Source organism: Grampus griseus, assembly GCF_964374135.1.
Source record: "Grampus griseus genome assembly, chromosome: 13".
NCBI lineage: Eukaryota > Metazoa > Chordata > Mammalia > Artiodactyla > Delphinidae > Grampus > Grampus griseus.
In genome coordinates, this window is record NC_139007.1 from 39,564,766 (window position 1) to 39,589,745 (window position 24,980).

Here is a 24,980-nt window from a genome sequence, read left to right on the forward strand (position 1 = left end):
CTTAAGGAATATGTAGAATATTTTTGTTGAAGGAGAAAGAATATTATAGATAGACATGTAAATTACACTTAAGAAGCTATGTTTAAAGGCCGGGAATGGAAGAAGAAGAAGGGAGGAATCAAAGTCATACATAAGAAAACAAAAGCACTGAATCATTATGCTGTACACCTGAAACTAACACAATATTGTAAATCAACTGTATTTCAATAAAAAAAGAACCAGTTTGGTTCTCATTTTTTGGCGGGGGTGGGGTGGGCAATGGTGATGAAAATGATCCATTCATTTGTCTCTAAAGATATATAAACATTATAAAACAGCATGAAACAAATTCTTTTAGTTTCTCTATCAGATGGGAAGAGGTAATTTGAGGACTGTTTTCTATTTTCTTTGTATTTCCATTGCTTAGCATGGTATCTGGCCAAATACCAGATAATAAATGTTTGTTGAATAAATCTCCAACATAAATTGGACAGAGTCTGCCCTGGATTTTTAACCATAAAAATATGCTTTTCAATAATCATAATTTCAGTAATCATACTTTTAAAATGCTAATTATTTTAATTAAAAATTTCCTATTATAATATATAATGGCCTTATCATGTTTACAAATAATCATCTTTGAATGGGATAAACAGAGAAACCAGTCTGGGATAGCTCTTCTTTAGACTGCAATTTAACTAAATTAACAATTCCTTTTAGAATAAAAGATACACCTCAAGTGTACATTTGTTTTGATAAACCCATAAATGCTTTCACAAAACAATCTCTTGACATGGACTTTCCAGCCTACAACCATAAATAAATTCCCCTAATGACTTTTGAAAAACGCAATTTTCAGCAACATTCCTGCTTCGTAAGAGTAAAATAATATTGTTCTGTGAAACAGCTTTTGGAATGCAATCTTATTCTGATAGCATTTTACCAAGCTCAAGAGGAGGAGAATCAGGTAGATAATACATGAAGTGAAGAAACGTGAAAGTTATTTCAGGGTTAAAACACAGATCTCAACATTCCCATTTTCAGCAATATATCTTGTTCTTACTTCTAAAGGGTGAAGAATTATTTCCTTATAAAATTTAACAATGTGTTCGATATTTTCCAAATAATCCTCAGGCCTCTGAACTAGATGTTGAAGAATTTCAGCCACCATCTGCATTTCAGCAATAAATGCCTAAATGGAAAAGATGTTAAATATATGTTAGTCGTTACTTTATTTACAAGTCATATCCCTCCCTCCTTATACCTAGATGCCCTTTTGGGATGAGAAGAAGGGAGAAGGGCAGATTAGAAACAGGATTTTTATTTTTGAGACATAGAACACCCCTGAAGTTCCTTAATCAGATGGAATAAAGCTTTAAATTCACTTGGATACTTACTAATTTCTTTTTGCTCCCCAATAAGTAGGGAAGAGTAAAGGAATAACATCATATTTTTAGAGACAAAGAAATTAGATTTTTTATGAATACCTGAGCTTGTAGCTCATTCATTCATTGATTCATTCATTTAATAAAGCTTAAGTGCCTACTCTGTGCCAGACACTGTTCGAGGAGCTTGAGAGATGACAGAGAACAAAACTGGGGAACAGAACAGAACTGAGCCCTGGGGCTCAGAGAGTACATGTCCCAATTGAGGAAGACAGAGTATAAATAAGTAGACAAACAAATACCTCACAGGTTAGGCTGTGGTGGTAAGAGCTAAGAAGAAAGATGATGCAGGGGAGAGGGGATGGAGAGTGATGGGAGAAGGTGGTCATGAAAGGGTTCTCTGAAGAAGTGACATTTGAGTAGAGCCACACAGATTTCTGGGGAAAGACTATTTCAAGGCAGAGGAAATAGTATGTGTAAAAGTTCTCAGCCCAAGGCCTGGTAGGCATTCAATATCATATTTATTATCTTATTATCATATTTGTTATCTTAATTACAATGGTATGCTTTATTCAGGCTAAAATGACACACTTTTTTTCCTATTTGCTGTGAGGTTTACCTTTTTAAAAAATCTGGTATATAGATGCTGACTTTTATCTAATGCCTTATTTGCACAGGGAAGATTATTTTATATTTTTAAAATAACAGTTTTTAAAAATTGAGATGTAATTGACATATAACATTACATTAGTTTCAGGTGTACAATATAATGATTCAATACAGTTGATCTTTGGGCAACGTGAATTTGAACTGCATGGGTCCACTTATAGGAGGATATTTTTCAATAGTAAATACCATACTACTACATGATCTGCGGTTGTTAGGATGTAGAACTGCGGATACGGAGGTTGGATTGTAAAGTTAACTTGGATTTTTAACTGCATGGAGGGTCAGTGCCCCAACCCTGGAGTTGTTCCAGGGTCAGCTGCATTTGTACATATTGTGAGATGATCACAATAAGTCTAGTTAACCTCCATCATCATACATAGTTACAATTTTTTTCTTGTGATGAGAACTCTTAAGATCTACTCTTAAGTGAAAGAACGAATGTCAAAAATTCATTTAACCTATTAGTGAGGGAACCAGCAGGATGACAAAGCTGAAGTATCTATAATAACTGAAATCAGAGTGCAAAGTTTGATATCCTGCTTAATATCCTACAGGGCAATAAAACTGTAGCCTTTGGGGCTTATCTTTTCCACTAGACAAATGATTTGCGATGTAGCCATCTACAAATTAACATCTGACTTCACAGAGCCTAGGCCCTAATAGAAATAGTATTTATTCATAATAATTTAGAAATTATAGAAATTATTTTAAATTATTAAACATTATAAATAAATAAATTTATAATAGAAATCACAGGTATATTTCAGTAGGGCAAGGACTGGCAAACTATGACCTGTCCCACCCCAGTAGGCTAAATCCAACCCGTCACCTATTAACAGATTTCTTTATATCAATTTTCCTCATTAAGTCATGGTAGAAGATTCTTTTGAGGCCCTATTGCATTATGCTTACTAGTACTGAATTTAGGATTGTTGTATCAACATTATATGTGAAATTGGGCTATAGCTTTCTTTTCATGTGCTCTCTTTGTCAGAGTTTGAAATCGGGGTTATACTAACTTCATAAATTGGATTCTGACTGGGCTACCTTCTTCTCCATATTACACTTGTCTTATATGGCTCTAACTCCTCACTCTAGCTTACATAGTGCTTGACACATAGTAGGTGACCAGTAACTCTCTGTTGCTATGAAATGAAGCAGATTAGCTGTCAGGATATGGAGGGACTTCCATACTGACAAGAAGGATGATCTTAAACTTGATGACCTCTACATTATGATCTAATGGTTCTTGAAAACATGAAATATTTTTGGTATTTCCTCAAGACTAAATGAAAACTTAAAGAAAGTGTAATTTTCTCTAGCAGCTGCTATTTTTTAATTATTTATACTATCATTTAATTTAATGATAGCAGTTTAAAAGTGTAGTATCTGGTATGGGGATATTACCTCTTCTTCTTCTTGCTCTTCTTCCTCTTCCCTTTCCTCTTCTCCTTTTCCTTCCTTTTGGGCTTCTTCCTTCTTTCTCCTACGACTCTCAATAGCTTCAGGATCCCACTGATCTCTTGTGAATATGTATCCTGTACTACTGTGCTGCCTTTGCCCCGAAATTCTTTGGCATAAATCATAGTCAGGACACTAAGGAACAACATTAGTAATTACATAAAACATTTTGAATATGCCTTTACTTCCTATTCACATATTATGCAGTATCTAAACTCCCAAATTCCTCAAAACCCTGAGCAAATTCAATACTGTAAATGGCATTTTGAATCAGATTTTATCATATACCAAGAGAGGCACAAGATACAACTTTTATGCTATGACAACACTTTTCTTTACCCAAAAGTAACACATGTGAGAAAGTATCAGAAGCTTTAAGATTAAAATAAAAAAAGAGGGTTAGAATAACAGTAGAAAGAGCCAGAGAAATAGAATAGAAAATCAATTTAGTCAGCAAAGGTACACAGGAGGATTCTGTCAGATTAGTTTGAAAAAGCTGAGAATGGATGAAAATGGGGGAATAGCCACAATCTTATGACAAAAAAAATATATCTTGTATTTATAGTATTTACTATCATTTACAGCTTTATGGATGAAGTAGTTCATAAAATAGCATCAATGAATGGGACCTGAAAGGTCATCTAGTTTAGTCTAACCTTTTCATTTTGTAAATGAGTAAACTGAATCTGGATAGTAAAACAGGACAAAACCAAAGTCTATGAGTAATTTTCTCATTTCAAGTGCTTCCACGTGTGTAATATTTTACTCAATTCTTAAACTAACCCTGTAAGAGAAATAATACAATATGATTAAAGCCATTTTGCTGATCAGAGAAGGACTGCTCTGGCAGGGTAAGGTCACAATGTCATGAGGGGAAACTACAACTTGGGACCAGGCCTTCTGATCTGTAGCCCACGCTCTGTGACACATTATTAATGATAAACTAAGGTTTTGAGCTGTAAATCCTGCTCTGAATATTTTTCACGATAAACTCTGGATGACATTCTATAGTAGTGGTTCTCAAACATTAGAGTGTAACTGTATACAGAGGACCGTAAAAAAAAGATTTCTGCTTCCCCTGTGATTTATTAAGTCTAGAGTGAGGCTCAGACATTTTAGCAAACATTGTCAGTGATTCTGATGCCAACAGTTCATGCATCACACTTTTGAGAAACAAAGGAAGCAAGAAACTTTAGAACTTTTCGTGCTCATTTTCTGATTTCTTCAGACTACTTCTATATGGAGATGGGATGGGTATTTACTGAGGCAAGACTTTTATTTAGGGTTTCTAATTTTTTCACAAAAAAAGATCTCAACCCATTCTGGTAATTTAAAAAAACACACGTATATTTGCCCTCATTTGGCAACGCAGAATACCCACATTTTGGGTCCTTGACAAAGACTATTGTCTCCTGTTTTTACTTATAGGAAGTGATTTATTAATCTTAGGGTGAATCTGAAGGTATGCCTGGGAGCAGTGATCCTCAAACTTCAGCAGCATCCATGTGTACTGGAGGGCTTCTCAACACAGACAGCTGGATGCTACCCCAACAGTTTCTGTAGTTCTGGGGTGCTCCCTGAGAATCTGCATTTCCAACAAGCTTCTTGAGTGCTGCTAATGCAGGTGGCTCTCGGACCAAATTCTGAGAACCACTGCTGTAGCAGATCACTGGCCCTTAATGCACTTTTTTTGTTTGTTTGTTTCTTTAGTATACAGACCTCTTTAGAATATGATGAAAGCCATAGGCTTTTGCTTCAGAAAAATGTCCATGCACATAAAATTTGCATATAGTTTCAGAACGTTCATGGATGCTTAAGGATTCATGGATCCCAGGCTAAAAACTTCTGGTCTAGAAATCCCAGACTCTATTCCCAAATAAGGCCAAACCATCAGAGAAGTGTGTGCTGTACTGAAGTTCTATCTCCCATGAGGCCCTCTGATTATGCCCCAGCTACCTGTGGAAACTGCCATGGACACCCACCATCACACAATATCAATGGGGTTAAGGACTTCATTCTCTACGTTAACAATCCTTATGTTGAGACCCATGTAAGATATATCTCTCATTTTGTTTTTCCTGAGGAATGGCTTGTCTTTTCATGGGCAATGCGGATTTTATATAACTGGTCACATTTCCCCTTCTGCTTTGGTTCATCAAACTTAGAACCAAATTTATGACCCAAATTTAGTGAGCATTTGGAGCCTTATGGCCTGTATATCTCTGTGTTCTTATTCCACCCAGTCTTAATTTCCTATATAATCTCTGTGTTCCATGGCCTAGACCTTATATTTGGTTTCAGTTAATTGTTTGAGATTTTTTTTTCTCTCCATTATACATATGTTCACATGGGTGACATTCTGAAGGTCACAGAGGGATTTTGATTGGCCTCTAACCATGACATTGGGCTGGGGCTGCAGATGACCCCAACACCCATCACTGAATGCCACCTGTCTCTCACAGCTAGCCCAAACACACCACTGAGTCCCTGCACCTGAGCTGAGGACCATCTAATTTATTCTGAGTTGTCAAACCCTTTGGGGAATCAGGCAGGGTATTGTTATAAACGGTTATCATTCATGTTCATATAAACAAGTGGTCCTCACCTCACTGCATTCTTACCACAACCCTATGAAGCAGCTATCTTTGTATCATCTTTGTGAAGAGGAAATTGAGGCTCCTAAATGTGATTTACCATGTTCTACAGCTGGTAAAGGAGAGAAATGGGAACAGGACCAACCCATCAGTGTTCTTTAACATTCGTACATCCAATAATTTGTTCATTCTTTCATTTTATTTAACTGGCAAACATATTAGGTACCACTTATTGTGCTAGTTGAGGTTTACAGGAGTGAGACATGGTTCCTGCCGCCAAGTAAGGCAGAGTCTAGAAGAAAATGGACAATTACAACACAGTGAGGTAATATGATAGAAAAGAGCAACATGAATGGTCATCAGAGAAGTATTTAACTTTCCTGTGATGAAGCAGCTGTGGGGGAGAGAGAGAGGGAGAGAGAGGGAGAGAGAATGAGAGTTAGTTAATGTTTGTGTTGGTGCGGAGGGGTTGGTTGTTGGGGAAAGTTCTGCAGAGATGATGCCTGAACTGGCGTTCAAAGGATAACTGTGATGAAGCCTGGTGAAGAGGCAAGGAGGTGTTTCCCGTGGATGGAGCTACAGGTGCAAAAGCACAGAGGTATGACAAAGTATAATTCAGACCCTATAACTGACGCATAAATTATTATTTTCCTAACTCCTTAAAACAATTAAGAACATTCCTTGAATTTAACTATCAAAAAGAATGGTTATATATACCATACTAGAAACACAACTAATATTCTTACCTTAATATTGATTATAATATCAGGTTTCAAATTTAAATTTCTAATTAATTCTATTTGCTGGAAAATAGTCATGGCACCCTGTGAAAGTGACGGTATTTCAGTGATAATATAGCCTGTAGAGTAAAACATAATTTTAAAAGTTTTATAATATTATCAATGTCTGAGAGCATGGATTTATTATTATTACTTTATAAAAATATCATTTAGTTATTGATGAATACTAATGCTGGTCTTAAAATCATCTGTCAACATTTAAAAATTAATAGTTAAGGTTATTGCCACATGAATTATAACTCTGAATAATGTTTTTCTGACAATAAATAAAACCATTGGGCTAGGAGGAGACATCTTTAAAAATTCCAAATCAATTTATTTTAGGCACATGAGGTGCCTAGAGAAGGAAGTTCCATGCCAATAATTCTTTAACTCATGTTAGGAAAGCTCATATGATGAATGGTAAAGGTATATTATAGTGGGTTGCATGGCATATTATTTTTATTTCTTGAATTAATATTTCATAATACAATGGAATATATATGTATATGTTTATATAAGTTACAGAGAGTAATAAAATACCCATGTGACCCTCACACATTTTAAGAAACAACATTATGAATATGATTTTGGCTTAGTACATTTATTGGCTTGCATCCCTACCCAGAAACCTATATCTTCTCATTGAAATTCATCCTGGATACCATCATCATATTAGTTTCCTTAATATATTTCTTTAATTATGTCACTCTCTTGCTTGAGAAACCTTTCTCTTGTTAATAAATTCTTAACTCTGTTGCTGGGAATTAAAGTCCTTCGAACAATTTTTCTGCTGTTTTATAGAATATTTTTTTCTTGGAGGAACAACTGACAGACAAATTATGGTTATTAAGCTTTGATTTTTGGCAGACATTTTATAAAAACTGAATGGAGTGAGGCTGTCAAGACTGACCAGTGTCTCCTCTGGGACATGATGGCTAGCATTAACCCCTTGGTCTGACACATTGCAGTTGTGGGTGCTGTGGTGAAGGGACTGCATGACTTAGCCCTAGATTGAATTCAACCTTGGGTAATTCCAGAGACCAGTCAGTTCCCAGAGTTCATGCCCTCCCCTTCTAAGAAACAAGGGATTACACAAGACCTTCCTCCCATTCCCTCTGCTGCCAGCACTGCCCACATTTGTCTATTGTAAGTGGATGACAGAAAGATGCTTGGCACTCTGTTTGCTGTGCTCTCCAGCACCCTGCCCATTACTACAACCACTGCCACTGCCCTGAGAGCTTATCAGGCATTCCAAGTGTGACTGTTTGCAGGCATGCCAAACTTTGGGTGCACAGGTATATTTGAATGAGTTTCATACTTTATCTCTTCCCTGGTGGAGGCAGCAGAAGAGTGGGTTGTTTCCATGGGGTCTGACTGTCTCCTGATAGGCCATTATTTGGGTTGCCTTAATGTTCTGAGCAATGGATTTGGGGGCTCTACCCAATGAGAGGTGGCCAGTATCATCATATCCAGACCCTGGAAATCTGTCTATGGAAGAGTTGCGGCAGAGACAGTTACGTCGCTTGTTTATCTCACCTTTGAAGATTTACAGTGGAATAACTTAGTTCTCTGGATCCAATTCTGGGAAGATCTCAGGGGGATACTTCTTAGAGCTGCTGAGCCCACTGTCAACCTCTCTAATCCCAGAGACATGTTGTGAAGATGGAAGCATAGGTGAGGATTCCACCCTCCGTCCCACTTCTCCTCGACACCATTACCAAGCCCTTGCACTCCATGCTGAAAACAGAGGAATGGTAGACCCCATGCCACTCCTTGCTGGAAGTCTCTGCGTATACTATCATAGGCAGAATAGGCACTCAGCAGGCTAATGCCCAGCCTGCATCACCCCCACCAAGGGAAAACTCAAAGACTGTTCACACCACAGCCCAGGGGAAACCAACAGGCCCATACCGTCACTTTGCGCCCGCTTCCTGGCACAGTGAGAAGAAGGAGGTATTCCCTATAGCCACAGAACTGAAGATGGTATGCTACTGCTTTTAGATCGAAGTGTTGAGAGATTCATGGACATTGGGCAGCTTAGCATCCAGCCTGCCCTGATAGTCATCTCACCTCAGCCCAGCCTGGCATGAGTGGCCATATTGGTGACCAGTGACTTACAGTACCATCCACAATGTGCTATACCTGGGGCAGGGACTGCCCAGACCAGGGCTGTCCATCAGTCACGGAGGAAAATGATTTTTTCTGCAGTCTAGAAGGAGGATGCAGAGAAGGGCTTCTCAGGGTGCCCAGGAATTGACTCTACCATTTTCTCTTGGGTGAGGATGCAGCGCATGGAAGCTGATTTTGTCTCAAGGCCAACACAGCATGACAGGTTGTGAGTGAAGGGATTATAACTGTAGATTGTGTAACTTTTTTCTAAATAGTGACAGAACCTCCAAGTATAAAAGGGCTCTGGTACAGAAAAATATTAAGATTGGATCTGGCAATACTTTACTGACAGCACATTAGCTGTCTTTAGGGATCTTGGAGTCATCAATTACCCAGCCTTACCCAGCCCCTGACCCAAGTTAATATCTCTATTTTGAAAGCCCTTCACTTCCAATATTGCTTCTACCATCTACCAGGCTGCTGGGTAAGACCAAACATCAGAAAGAATCCTTGCTTAGCAGAGAGTTTCAAACTGTGTTTAGCAAAGTGCTAGGTTCCAAAGAAATTCCTTTGGGGCTGCTGTAGGACAGGTGAGGGGAGGCTGGGCAGAAGGGGCTCAAGGTCCTGCCTTCACTGTAGCCTTTAAACGAGCCCAGTTGTGCATGACTAGACCGTGGCCATGCACTTGCATGCTGATAATGTGGAACTCAGACTCAAGAAATCATTTATAGGGACTTCCCTGGTGGCACAGTGGTTAAGAATCCACCTGCCAACGCAGGGGACACGGGTTCGAGCCCTGATCCGGGAAGATCCCACATGCCACGGAGCAACTAAGCCCGCGAGCCACAACTACTGAAGCCCACGTGCCTAGAACCCGTGCTCTGCAACAAGAAAAGCCACTGCAACGAGAAGCCCGCGCACCGTAATGAAGAGTAGCCCCCTCTCGCTGCAACTAGAGAAAGCCCGCACGCAGCAACAAAGACCTAATGCAGCCAAAAATAAATAAATAAATTTATAATAAAGAAATCATTTATAGCACTCTCCTCTGCAAGCTCTTAGGATAAGTACCAGTGCACAGGAAGTCTAGGGGAAAGAGGAATACATTAAATGACAGCAGGAGGTGCAATCAGCAAACTCCTGACGGTAGGAAACTCTAAAAGACAAACAACCAGTTTTTTCAGCATAGAAAACACAAGATGATGTAAAGAGGTAGGGGCAACTTACAGATTAAAAGGTACTTGTGACATACTGATAAGTATCAATATGTGAAACCTGTTTGGTTGGATCCTGCTTCCAAAATCAAACAAACAAACAAACAAAAAAACACCAACTAGAAAAAAAATATGAGGCACATAGTGAAATTTGACAATAGACTGATTAGTAGATGATTTATTATTAATTTTTTAGGTATGATAATAGTAATGTGATAAGTTTTAAAAGAGTCCTTATCTTTCTGAGATACAGACTAAAACATTTACAGATGAACTGATATGATATGGATTAGCTTCAAAATAAAGTAGGTTGGGGGGAATGTATGCAGAGGCATAGATGAAATAAGATGAAACAACAGTTGTCATTGTTGAAGCTGGGTTTTTGACACATGGGGGGATTTTATATCATTCTCTACTTTTGCTTGAAATTTTCTGTAATAAGAAGTTAAAAGGGTTATGAACACTGTGAATGGCAGAGCTGAGTAGATTTATTTTTCTCATGTTTTTTCCTTTCTCTTTTTGCCAATACTTATAATTTATGCCATTTTTTTGTTGCCATGTAAGTCACTCTAAATTTTCTCAAGAGGTAATGTGAGGTAAAGAATAAACAAAAAGATATTTGCCTATCTAACTTTACATATGCATTTTCAGTTTCAATCATTATACTTTTTGAGGTCATTTATTGACCTATGTCAGAATTCCGTGATTTTCCTTTTTACCTTTTTGTTCATTTTACTTCCCACATTCTGGGTGTTTTTCCCAAGTTCATCCTCTTTATTACTGATCAGTAGATAGATAAATGGATAGATAGCATATTTATATGAAATAAAGGAGATGATATCGGGATATATATCTATATATGTATGAATAGATATAGTTCATTCTGTACGTAATCTATATATAGATCTACCTATAGACATAGATGATATACATATATATATATTTTTTCATTGTACTGCACTTTATTTGTATTCCTTTATTTGTATTCCTGTATTCTTTTTGAAGATTGAATCATATAAACTTAAAATTTGAAAACAAATGTAGATTCTGAAGAATAAAAACAAGTGAACAAGCAAATAAAACTATTGGAGTTGCTCAACTGAATTCGGACTCTGGGATTCCTTTCCTATGCCAGGGCAAAAAAAAAAAAAAAAATGCAATTTCAGGAATTACTTGTGCCTCAGATAAACCACGAGTTTTAAGCCTGCATTGATAGCCACTGCTGTATAAAAATAAGCATACCAAAGTGAGAGACTTCTGGGGAGTTGAGCTTCTCCAACATTAGCTTTGTGACAAGTTCATCTGGAATGCTTTGGCCACTGATCAGCATCGACTGCAACTAAGAACAAACACAGATATTGTACATGATTGTATAATGTACCTGTGACACACAGCTTTTAAGGAAATTGTAACAATTTTGAAAGTTAGATTTGTTTACCATAGCTCCTGATTCAGTGTCACTGGCAATCTGTTCTTCCAAAATTGGTAAAGCTAAAATATGAATTCAAAATATTAGCACAAATTGTTATTAGAATTTCCAAGTTAAGAAACATATTTGTGTGTTTTTTAACTAGTAACAAAGATTAATATTTGTGTCACTTTAGAGTTTACAAAGCACATTTATACACATTACGTCATTTAAGCCTAACTAAAGTATAAGGTAGCAGAATGTATTCCACAGAAAACTTGTCTCTGACACTCACTAGCTAAAGGATCTTGGGGAAGATAACTTCCCAAACACCTTTGCACCTTGCATGCTTGTGCCCTGTGTAGTATGCAAGGGAATATGAGGATGAAATGAGGTTGTATATGACAGTGATTTGGAAATTACAAAGTATCATACAGAGTATACAGTAGTATTACCAGTCCAGATACTTTTATAATCATATGTAGTTACATCTACAGCCCATTAATTTTGCACATTGATTGTAAAAAAGGAAAATATGCATCAAGAAATGTTAAAAATAGATGAACACTGAAATTTATCTAGCAAAAAGGGGTCCTGAGGCTGAAATTCTAATAACTTGGTTCCTTTTTAAGAGGAGATATTTCATTCCATGATGGAAGATATCCTGGGACAGAAATGACAGGGGTATAACTTAGGGGAGGACCCAGGAGCTGATTATGTCCCTAGCTGCTAATAATCTATGGAAAGTTTGGCACTTTTTAAGATTTCCTACAAGTGAATTTTATTTTGATAAAAAAGGGGAAAATTTTAAAGTTTGTGTGTGTGTGTGTGTGTGTGTGTGTGTGTGTGTGTGTGTTACGTGTTGCAGAATTGTCCTCTCCCCCAAGTTGTACCAGATCACAATATCACTAATGGCATGTGAAATGCTCATTTGATAACATTCTTGCCAACAATGATGGTAGAAACTTTAAAGATTCACTGCCAATTTATTAGGGAAATATAGATCAGCATTATTTTAATTAGCATTTCTTTGAGTAACAGTGAAGTTAAACTCTTTTCTTATATTTGTCCATTTTTATTTCCACTTTTATGAATTACAGATTCACTCTTTTGCTTATTTTTCTATTAAGGCACAAATGGTTTTATTGATTAAAAGAATATTTATATACAAAGACATCAACCCCGGTCATATATATTGCAAAGAATGCAAAGCAAATTATAAATAATAAAAAATAAAATTTATCATTAAAGATAATTAAGTCCTAGAAAATCTCCCCAAGAGCAGCTGTGAGAGTTCCATCTCTTTTCACATTTCACAGGGAGACACCCAAAACACACATATCCCCAATAGTTCTAAATTACAGAATTAGAGAATGGGAAGCAGTAGAATGGAGTCAAAGATGTTTCATAAACGTCCTAAATTCTATGACCAAAACTAAGACTAACAGAAGGGCAAAACATGTTTGATGCTATTTTAAAGATAATGTTCACTGTGTTGATAGTGATGTGTGATAAAGCAAATATAGCAAATATTAATAATAGACTAATAGATAGTAAGTAGATGGGCATATGGGTGTTCACTGTACAATGCTTTACATTTTAATGCATATTTGAAAGTTTTCATAATAAAATATTTGGGAAAAAAGATAAAATTTACCTTCTACGCGAATACACTTCCATGCCTGTGTTATCTGTTGGGCTAATGTTGTCTTACCAACCCCCTTAAAAAGAAAGATATTATTTAAAACCCAATAGAATAGCTATTTGCCAATAAAACAGATATTTTTAAAGATTCTATTGATGGTTACTATAATTACATAATATTATCAAGTAAAATTTTTTTCCATACAATAAATAAAGAATAGATCCTAGATACTTATAGCTTCATTTTTCTCTATTAACTGTCCCGTTTGCCACGTTTTATGAAGTGATTTTTTTTTTTTAATTAAGAAAACAGCCCTGAAAGCAGGAAGCTGTACCATAATGGTATTCTAGGTATTGCACTCTTCCGATTGTTAAATTTTGTAATTTTGAGTACAAATCATTTTGATTATATTGAGATTCATCATTTTATTTCCTGCCTAAAGTTTATAATTGTGAATGTCTTGACAGACTTCCATTTAGTAACTTTCAAGAGCAAAAATTCCTTCTTAATGGACATCTTTGAAAAGTATCATAGTTTAAAGATAGAAGTTCACTTTAATGAAGTAACACTTACATCTGATTGCTTCCACTGTTGACTTTTAAAATTCTATTGATTTTAGAAACATAATAGAAGTTACTGGAACCATTTCTTGACCCTGTCCCAGGGTCTCTAGAAAATCAAGTCAGCCCTTAGACTCTGCTATTCCGGAGAGGCTTTATATTAACCACCTTAGGCCCTCTAATGGTAACTACCAACTAAGCTCAGAGGCTGAAAAAAGCTCTCATCTAGAGGTCCTTACTAGAACTGCCTAGGAAGGCGAGCTATCTTACGACAGCCATTCTTGGTTTCTTCCTGTTTTGCAGAAAGATAATACATAGGTCCACTAACACACTGTGGGTAAAGATGAAGCACATCCCCTCTCAGGAGCTTTAGACACTGATGAGAGTATCCTCCATTTGTCTCTTTAGTGTCCTGTCTTCACATATCCAGAGAGCCTCACAACAAATTTCACAGAAAGTTTTATATGAAAATTGAGTGTGAAATAACCTTGGATCACATACTACTAACAATTGTCATGGTGCAGTGCTTTGATGAGTTAATTTATTCATAATATAAAAGCAAAGATAAATACAATCTAGGTTCCTTTTCAATAATAGTATACAAGAGGAGAGAAAATTATAATTTACAACCAATACTATTTCAGAGTTTGTCATACAGTGAAAGTCTAACAAACACTCAAAAAAAATTAGCACACGATGTGGTTTTCAATCTTATATGGTAACATGAGATTATGACTTTAAAAATTAAAAAATATATTAAATAATAAGTTAGAAGAGATAACTTACTGGTTTCCCAAATACAACAAAGCAAAGAGGTTTAGACAACATAAAGTTTTTGTCAGCTTCATCTTCATTAAATATATCCACAAAAGGATGCTCTTCTGTCTTCTCTTGAGAAGTCATAATACAAAATACTACAGTAAGAAAGAGTAAGATTGTTAAAGTGCCTAATTTAGGAGGAACGGGCAGGCAGGTTGGGAGAACTAGAATATTCTGTGAATTTACTTAGCCCAGAAGCCATTCCATGCCACTAAGAGATGGATTTTGCCAATAATGGCAAATAAGTTAAACTGATCTATTAAAACAATAATAGGTTCATAGTTTGAGACAGAAAGCAAAAGCCAGCTATATGCTATATAAGACAGCTAAAATAAAGTATCTTTGAAAGACTAAATTAAGGAAAAAATACATACATGTATATATTCACATGTATGTTTTGATGTGTGTATTCTATTAAAGATCAAATTAATGTACACACAACCAGCCAAACAAAAACCCAATAGCAAATGCTTTAAAAAATCAAACTAAATATGTTATATGTGTATACACATATAAATTTGTCAATGGGTATGTGTGTAGGGCCTACTAATGGCTCTAATTAGAAATCCTAATGGAAATGAGAAAATACGTAGAACTGAAAAATAATGAACATAATATATATCAAAATATATAAGCTCACAATTTAAGAAGTTAGAAAAAGAAAAATATATATTAAAAATTAATAAAATAGAAAAACATTATATAAAGAAGGGCAACAAAGCTAAATAGCAGTATTTTGAAGAGATTTACAAATAGAAAACTCTGTCAAGATTGATCACGAACAGAAGATAGAAGGCACAATTAAATAATATTAAACATTGGTTTTTTAGAGGTGTGTTTTCTCACATCTCAAAACTAAGATTCTCCTGCATTTTCATTGTTGTTGATTTCTTTCATTAATCAGAGACTGTTCTCCATATTATATTAATTCTTTGAAATTTGTTGAGTCTTGCCTTATGGCCTACCCCATGGTAATTTTCAAAAAAATTGTCTACATCAAGTTTGTGAATTTTATTGGTTAAATCTTCCATAATGCTTACTGATTTACTGTCTACTTGATCAAACAATATTAGACATAGGAGGAAGGACCACAGAGAAAATAATGCTGCAGATATATAGATAATAAGAGGCTATCATAAAGTTATCCCAAATAAATTTGAAAACTTAGGCAAAATTGACAAATTACTAGAAAAATCAGCTTCTTAAGAAACAGAGAAAACTTCAGTGTTCTATAACCATTAAGGAAACTGAATTGGTAACTAAAAATCTTCCCATAAGGAAACCAGATGGTTTTATTGAAGTGCTCCAAGTCTTGCAATCTTATAAACACTCCTTCAGAAAAAGGATAAAGTGGAGACTTCTTACTTAATTTATGGCTCTCATATAACCTCCATACCTATACCAGAGAATAGTCCAAAAAAGCAAAATTATATGCCAACTTCATTCATGAACAAGATTTTTTTTTTTTTTTTTTGCGATATGTGGGCCTCTCACTGTGGTGGCCTCTCCCGTTGTGGAGCACAGGCTCCGGACACGCAGGCTCAGCGGCCATGGCTCACGGGCCCAGCCGCTCTGCGGCATGTGGGATCTTCCCGGACTGGGGCACGAACCCGTGTCCCCTGCATCGGCAGGTGGACTCTCAACCAATGCGCCACCAGGGAAGCCCCCCATGAACAAGATTTTTAAAAATCCTAATCAAAGTATTAGCAAGTTGAATCTAGCAATATATGAAGAAGATAATAACATCATGGCAAAGTTGGGCTTCCCCAGGAATTCAAGGATGGTTAGTATGAGAAAATTAATTTATCATATTAAAATAAATTTAAGGAGAAAAACTATATGATTATCTTAATAGATGTAGAAATAGTATGAGACAATTCAACACCCTTTAATGTTGAATAAAAGATAAACCTCTTAGCAACTAATAGAAGGGAACTTCTTTTATTGATAAAGGGTATGAATGAAAGACACCCTTATATTTAATGATTAAATATTTAAAATGTTCTTTTTAAGACAAAAGAAAGAAAAGTGTAATTATTCCCAGTTGATATGACTGTCTACATAGAAAACCCAAATATGTCACAGATAAATTTTAAGAATAAAATAATCCAATTTGCTAAATTCAAAACCATTATACAAAATTCAGTTGCATTTCTATATATCAAAAATAGCTAGAACATGTAACCAAATATAAATATGACTTAGCAGCAAAAATATAAAATAAACAGGATTAAATAGTACAAAAGATATACAAGCCCTTTATGGAAAAGTTACAAAACCTTATGAAAATACTTTAATGAATAGACTTGAAAAATGAAACAAAACTTTGTCCCAGTGGTCTGGGACATTGTTCACAGAACAATGAAAAATGGATTGGAGGGGGCTATATACTTCCAGGTAAATGTAATATGATTACATTTCTCTGTGGAAGTTAAGAATATTCAAATGGGCTTAATATACCAATATTATTTTAAGATGACAATATGAAATAAGATGTAGTAAGAAGTATTACTAGTATATTAAAAAGATTTGAGATGAAAACTTCAGGAACTAAAGGGCTGAAATTTCAAGTTTTTAAAAAATACCATCAAAATAAGTAATGCTAGTATAAAATGTAGTTGTAAAGGAGAAAATGCATCTAAACCTCTTAGAGTGATCATGCATTTATTAAGGAGTCTCCGTAAAGCACACTAAAGCCAGGGCCATAAGGCCTGGGATGGGGATATCTAGTTGGATGTCTAAGTACCTTGAGTTTTGAACCCCAAGATTACTCCCAAATGCTCTGTATTAACAGAAGCAACCTTCTCATTTACGGAAGAGAGCAGCCTCTCCATGCCTCACCTGAGGCAGATGCCTCAGAAGACAATGCTCGACTTTTACAACTTATTTCCCCTCATAGTTTCTAGAGCAGTAACTGGGGTCAAGTGTCAGCCCAGCCCAACTGGGGAGGCACTGGACAGGAAGAAAGGTGTTATGCACCTAAAGAGCTCCAGGGCCTGGCTATGAGTGTACCAACAGGAACCAGGAGAACACGCCTGGGAAAGATCTTGAGGGTGTCAGGTGAGGGGAATGCAGACTGGATAGGAGTTTATTGATAGTGGGCTGTCTCCCGTGACTCATAGTTTAACATCCTAGCTAGGACACCTGGAGCAAGTCCTAATTCACTGCTGGTAAGGTTACTTGAAGCTTGGAAAAAAACAATGGGATATAAATGCCAGAACTGCCTTGACAGGGCACAGAGGCAGGTGTTAAATACTCACAGAAGCGGCATGTTAAGTGGATTTATTATTGTTAGGCCAGAGAACCATCAGCCTACTCTGCTGTTTGGGATGGACAGAGGGCACTCTTTTCATTAAGATGTTAAGGAATGAGCTAGTAAGGGAGCACTGGCATCATTACGAAGCTCAGTGATGGCTGTCCGTTTTGGGGCCAGGATTTAAAGTAAGGGAGAGGGCTTCCCTGGTGGGGCAGTGGTTGAGAGTCTGCCTGCCAATGCAGGGGACACAGGTTCCTGCCCCAGTCTGGGAAGATCCCACATACCGCGGAGGGGCTGGGCCTGTGAGCCATGGCCGCTGAGCCTGCGCCTCCGGAGCCTGTGCTCTGCAACGGGAGAGGCCACAACAGTGAGAGGCCTGCGTACCGCAAAAAAATAAAATAAAATAAAAAATAAATAAAATAAAGTAAGGGAGAGGCCGCTATGATACTGGGTTCTCATGTGTCAGTGGGGATGACAGGGTCTGGAAGAGCAGAGGCCAGGTGGCAGCCCTTAACTGTGAGAAACAAAGTAGGTATAATTACCATAATGGGCAGCAAGCCCAGAATGGCCACAAGCAAGACCCACAGAGATCTGCGGTGATAGTGATAAATCATGGGCTCCCTAGGGGTGAGACAGCTGAGCAGTCAATGAAAGTGTTGATTAACTTACATTTCTAAAAACGAAAAAGGGTAAGTGAACCAAAGGCTGATGTCAGCAGCCACAGTGGAAGTCATGATTCCTTCTTCATGATTCCAGAGCCCATTGAGTGAAGGGACGGCAAGGAGTCCTCGAGGATCTAGCCTACAACTCCATAGCAAGTATTTATAATAGGGATTCCCCAATCCTTCCCCAAGAGAACCTACAACAATTAACCAGAGAAATAGACACTGTGGAAATAGGAATATTCTCCTCTTTGAACAGTTATAGGACACAGGGTCTCAGCTGACATCAATACCAGCAGATCCAAAATGCCATCATAGCCTCGTATTAGAGCGAGGGCAAATGGAGAACCAGTGATAAATGGAACCTTGGCTCAAGTCTGTCTTACGGTGCATCCAAAGAGTCTGAAGGATCACTCGGTGGTTATTTTCCTGGGCCTTGAGTGCATAACAGGGACTGCAGCTGGAAAAACCTTCACAGGGATTCCCTAACTGTGGAATAAGGGCCACTGTGGTTGAAAAGGCCAAGTGGAAGCTCATGAAACTGCACACCTGCTCCTTAGCCTCTGCCCTAGATAAACAATAGTAAATCATCCTGAATGAAATGGAAGAGTGCTATCCCAAAACTGTTTAAAAGATGCATTGTCCTGTTTAATTCTCTAGTCTGAGTTTCTGCAAAAACCAGATCATGACAGATGATATTGGACCACTGTAAACGTTAAGTAGGGGCAGCCCCAACAGCAACTGCTGTGCAGAGAACTTTACTAGATGGACACAGCTTCTTATACTTGATATATAGCTACTCAGCTGGAAAATGCATTTTTTTTTCAATACACGTCAAGGAGGAGGATCAGAAGCAGTCTGTATTTACTTAGAACAGTCAGCAATGGACATTTAGTCTTACACTGGGACTCTCCTGCTCTTTGTAACAAATATAGTACAAAGGGGTCTTGTTGATCCACAATATTGACAATATCAGACCTGGTGAGTGGGAAGTAGCAAGTGTTCTGGATGCCCTCATAAGACGTATGGGCAGCAGAAAATGGGAAATAAACCTACAAAGATTTGAGGACCTGTTATATTGGTGAAGTTTTAAAAGGCCAGTGGTCTGGGACATTCTGAGACATTCTCTCCAAGGTAAAGGACAAGTTACTGTACCTTACACCTTCTACCTCTAAAAAAGAGGTGCAATATTTTGTAAGTCTCTTTAGTTTTTGGAGACAGCATGTAGCACATTTGGGAATACTGCTCTGATCCATTTAAGGGGTGACTTGGAAAGCTGTCAGTTTTGAGTAGGGCCGAGAGCAAGAGAGAGTTCTGCAGCAGTTTCAGGCTACGGTGCCGAGGCCTTGATTCATGGGCCATATACCTGGCCAGATCCCACGATGCTAGAGGTAGCTGTGCTGGGTAGGACACCTTTTGGAATCTTAGAATGCCTGGCCATGGGACGTCACACGAAAGTGCCCATCGTGAGCTGGGTATGTCAGACAATCAAGTCCTCAAGTTGGGCAGGCACAGCAGTAATCCACTGAATGAGAAAAATGGAGCACTGGGATCAGGCCAAATACATTTCATAAGCAAGCAGCCTAGACGCCCCCATGTTACCTATCTCTGGTTCACCAATGTCCCTTGGCTCATACCTCATATGGAATTCCCTGGGAACAGCTGATAAAAAAACGAAAAAAAAAATCATGGATGAATCACGATATATTGGTGCAAGCTGTAAACGGAATGCTTTCAGACTTTAGTCCCATTCAGGTGTAGCCCTGAGAGATGGTGATTAGGGGAAATCCTCCTGGTGGGTAGGGCTTTAAGCAGTATTCCTAGGTCCTCAATTTGGAGAACAGTGCTGAATGGCTTGGTGCAGGGCCTGGAAGGAGCAAGACTGGATGATTAGAGAAAAAGGAGCTCTGGGGAAGAAGCATGTGAATGGGGCTATGAGAGTGGTGTAACAAACATGATATATGGTGATCCCCAATGAGTCACACCCTTGTATAAGGAGTTATTGCACTGGCAGGTGGAGGTAGTTGCTGCTGCATAATTGGGGGCAGGGAGATATCTGTATTTTTGATAAATGGATCTATCTTCCTTTTCTTTTAGAAACTGCGACCACACACCGCCTTGAAGAACCAGTGACAAGGTGCTGGAAATTTAATGTGTGGGGAGGGGAGTGACTATGGTGGCACAAAGAGAGGAACGTAGCAGATGTTATTAGTGCCCTGCCCCTATCCACTTGATATGTGCCTTTTCCAGAGATGGCCAGCCCAACTTCCAAGGGCTGGCATGTGTGATTCTTTGTCTAAGGACTCTTTCTAGCTGCCAGAACTTATTCTGCCTGAGCACAGGGCAGACTAGAAGTTACAGGGAATTAATGTTCTGCCATAGCAGCCCTCAACCAATAACTGATGGGAGTTGGTGAATAAATACCCCAGCTCCCTTTCCCCTTACAAGGAATAACTGGGACAGACATCCAAGCATTCCCCAGTGAATTCAGCCCACAGAGAAATTTGCTTGATAATATTCCCTTCATTAGCTTCCTTCCCTTTCCTGCTGTTGTTCGCTAGATTATTGCCCATGTAAACGATTTGTCCTCAAATTTTGTCTCAGGATCTACTTCTGGGTGAACAAAACTAAGACCAGGTTCGAATGAAAGTGCTTAATTATACTATAACATAATAATTGAAAACTAAATATTGGAAAACCAGAGTTCTACAGTTATTTCGAGTTGTTATCCTAAATAAAAACATTGTGCAAATACTTAACTCATGTTCAGAAGAGTTGGTTTCCATTATGAAGTGGAACAGAACTAAATATTTTTCCCAGTTAAAAGATCTAAGTCAATGCAAAATGCCAGAACTGACATGGCCATCTTTCTAGTTCTTTTTTTTATTTTTGCGGTACGCGGGCCTCTCACTGTTGTGGCCTCTCCTGTTGCGGAGCACAGGCTCCGGACGCGCAGGCCCAGCGGCCATGGCTCACGGGCCCAGCCGGTCCGCAGCATGTGGGATTTTCCCAGACCGGGGCACGAAACCGCGTCCCCTGCATCGGCAGGCGGACTCTCAACCACTGCGCCACCAGGGAAGCCCCTCTAGTTCTTAATAAAAAGGGTCCCAAACTATGAAAGAAAATGTAAAATAATAAATAATTAAATGTTAATTTTAAAAATTTGTAATTTCTTAATTTTGAATTTACAATATAATCCCTAATGCTACATTATGGATTTTAAAGTTTCCTTACACTTATAGCAGTTGAAAAATCCTCTAGCAGTGGGTTCTGCGGTTAACAGGGGGCCCATCTCCTGGGAAACCTAGCACTTCTACCTAGGCTGGGTTAGCTGTCACTAGAGTACATCTTACATCTCACAGTAGGTGCTCAGTAAGTATCTGTGAAATGAAGACATTGATACTTGAAAAGGGAAGTGGGTTTAAAAAGCGGAATTTCCGGAGATCCCGAAGTTTAGTTTTGCAAGAAAAGGAACTGGTCTGGGGTCCACGCAGAGGTGGAATTCCATTCGTGCGACACCAAAATGCATCCGAGCGGTGGACTCCTACCCCTACTTACCTGGCCGCAGCGGACCCCAGCGGACCCCACCAGCAGGCCGTAGCCGCCTCCCGGGACTCTCTGTGGAGCGGTTGCCAAGAGATCTGCTGAGCGGTTGCCAAGAGAACCCAGAGCTGAGAAGAGCGCAAAACCTCTCGGGGGGCGGGGCCTCGGGAGGTGGGGCTGTGATTTATTTTCTCATTTTCAATATTCACTTTTGTACCTAATTTTGTATTCATAATTATAATACACTCCTTTTCACAAAAATGGAAAGTGATGATCAAAGAGGGTACAAGCATTGTCTATTTATGTTCACGCACATCCAAAGGAAGAAACCTTATTATTTTTTTATTTTTATTTTTTAAGAAACCTTATTTTAACGCAGAACTACAAAGCCAGTGCTACACTGCACTGCATTACACTCGGCAGCTCATTTTTAGAATTTACAGATGGTTAACCTCGTGCACAAGTATGTGGCAAAGTTGGTAATTTCCAACTTTAGATGATTCAAAAAAAATTGCTTGAACCACACACCCTCTGGACAATGTGGGTTTTGTTGACTCTCCTAAGGGTAAAATAGACAACAAAGAGAGCGAGGGCGGCGGGGAAAACACACTCAGTGAAAGAACATTGTTAGGTTTCCAAGAACGCAGAAGTAGGCGGGGAAAAACAGACCAACTTGGAAATGGATCTATCTGCAACTCGGAGAACCCCTTCAAAAGAAGCAATCCAGTCCCAAAAGATCTACTTTTCTAAAGAGAAGGACCAGATAAACGAGAGATTTGACTAAACCAGCAGCTCCTTTTGCCGCCCATTTTTTCTCTTGCCAGTACCAAAGATGGCGCTCTTTGCTTCCTCCCTCGGCAGTACGCAGGTTCTGGGAACCTCTACACGACCTCTCTATGGTGCACCCTCCAGCCCCGCCCCCTCCGTGCCTGGGGCTGGGCTTGCCTGGAGGTGGAGCGTAGGATCCGGAAACACTTAAGCGTGTTAGCTGGTTGTCTATACATTTGTCGACCAGGCGACGTTTTTCTCGGCTGAAGCTGGGGTGCAGGGTCTGAGACGTCTTCTCTTCGAGTCTCCTGGGGTAGAGGACAGAGGCTGCCACAACCTGGGCCGCGGCCTGGGGCCCTGCCTTGGGGGCCCCCACTAGCTCGGGCCATGCCTGCGGCCGCCGCCCCCATTATCAGCTCGGTTCAGAAACTGGTCCTGTACGAGACTAGAGCTGTGAGTACCCTGCGCAGTGGAGCGCGGGCGGGAGGATGGCGGCCGAGTAGGTGTGGGGCAGAGGCAGCATTTACCCCCCCAGCCCCCCCATTTTCCCAGTTCCTTAATCCCAGCGGCGGGGAATATGCCCGAGGGGGCTTCGCCCAGTTATCGCACCCAGGGCTTTTGCACGTAAACATTTCCACTTAAAAGCCACGGTCGGAACACACTGGCAACAGGTGTTTGTGGTATCTCAGTAATTGTTAATGAGGTTTTATACGAGTTACTGAATTCTTTGCAACTTTCAGAAAGTCTTAGAGTTCTACAGTTCACTGGTTACAATACAGGCAGGGGTATGGAGAATGTTTCTGACCTGTGAATCGGTAACTTGTCTGTTTTCTTATTCCATGGCATAGCATCGCTGTGATTTATGTTAATTACGTGCGCTTTTATTGCTGACATTTTTGGTTCTCTTTATTTGAAAGGAAAGAAAAACTTATTCTGTTTAAAGACAGTTGATTTTGTTGGGGTAACATTATTTTGCTTTTCACTTGACTTTTTTCCAACACATTTTATTTTGTTTTATTACTTCAAATTGCCATGAAAATAGTTGCTAGTAGAATAAGCAGATTCGTTTTTATGTTTAGGTTACTAGTTCCCTAAAATTTAGGGAATGGTGTTTATAGAAATACGTACTTTGTCATTTGTGTGGTTGGAAAATAAAGTATACTTTTTTAAATTGGGGTAACAGTGGTATTAGGGTCTGTGTTTAAATTACACTTTATGGTAACAAGATTGCATGTGCTGGAAACCTGCACAATACTCTTCCTTGTGCTATAGAGTGTCTTATAAGGCACAGTCAGCGGAACTTGGGTTGTCTCTACTAGATAGAAGAGTATAAGAAGGTACTTATCCTAACAGTTTCTCGGTTATAACAGGGTCCTGATAGCTTGTCTGCCTCAGGTCATCATTAGTGTAGAAACACTGTTGACCCTAAATTAGTTTTGGTGACAATTTCATTTGATTAGATCCAGACCAGCAGATGAAATTACCTAATATACTGTATTTGCAAATATATTCAGTTGTCCTCTGAGGAGAGCTCTACAGAAGTATCATTTTGAAACAAAACCTTCTGCTTTCTGTACAAGTGCTGATAAATATCCCTAGGTAGAAATATACATACTATATTTAAAATACAGAAATTTCAGCCCATTAATAAGCTGAACATTCATGAGGACTGGCTGAGATGCAAGTGTTCTTTCTAAAGCACAATTCATATTATAGGGCTTTTCTGCTAACCCTTCAGTGGCTCCCATTCTGAGGAGAGTAAACTCTATTATATCTCTTAGTTGCCTGTTTAGTTACTGGCAACTAAATAGATCCTAGGAATTAAAAAAAAATGGTAACAGGTTGTATTAATGAGACTAATAGCTAATGCTTTTGGAAGAGTTGTATGCCAGGCACTGGTCAAAGCACTCTACATACTTTATTATTTAATCCTCATAAAACTTCTAAGGGGCAAATGTTGTTGCTCTTCCTGTTATTATTTGGTGAAGAAGAAAAATGAGGCAAAACAGGTTAGGACAGTGCTGTTGAATAGTGTGGGCTGGCAGCTGGTGCCAGGCATAGATGGTTTGTAACTGGATGGCAACAAATTGCATATAGAAATTGAGAGTGATTAGAAACTTTTACAGCAA

General features: G+C 38.5%; 2 protein-coding genes across 2 annotated transcripts in view; one reads left to right on the plus strand and one right to left on the minus strand.

Moving 5' to 3' along the window:
- AK9 (adenylate kinase 9) overlaps positions 1 to 22,154 on the minus strand; it is a 120,922-nt gene extending 98,768 nt beyond the window's left edge. Inside the window, exons 1-8 of the mRNA XM_082668796.1 lie at positions 22,099 to 22,154; positions 14,590 to 14,717; positions 13,256 to 13,319; positions 11,629 to 11,681; positions 11,433 to 11,529; positions 6,835 to 6,947; positions 3,441 to 3,629; positions 1,043 to 1,171 (exon numbers count right to left, since the gene is read on the minus strand). Of these exons, the coding sequence (XP_082524922.1) occupies positions 1,043 to 1,171; positions 3,441 to 3,629; positions 6,835 to 6,947; positions 11,433 to 11,529; positions 11,629 to 11,681; positions 13,256 to 13,319; positions 14,590 to 14,706 (762 nt within the window). The 5' untranslated portion in view covers positions 14,707 to 14,717; positions 22,099 to 22,154. The remainder of the gene's footprint in view (positions 1 to 1,042; positions 1,172 to 3,440; positions 3,630 to 6,834; positions 6,948 to 11,432; positions 11,530 to 11,628; positions 11,682 to 13,255; positions 13,320 to 14,589; positions 14,718 to 22,098) is intronic.
- Positions 22,155 to 23,062: 908 nt separating this feature from the next.
- FIG4 (FIG4 phosphoinositide 5-phosphatase) overlaps positions 23,063 to 24,980 on the plus strand; it is a 136,959-nt gene continuing 135,041 nt past the window's right edge. Inside the window, exon 1 of the mRNA XM_082668728.1 lies at positions 23,063 to 23,304. Within this exon, the coding sequence (XP_082524854.1) occupies positions 23,239 to 23,304 (66 nt within the window). The 5' untranslated portion in view covers positions 23,063 to 23,238. The remainder of the gene's footprint in view (positions 23,305 to 24,980) is intronic.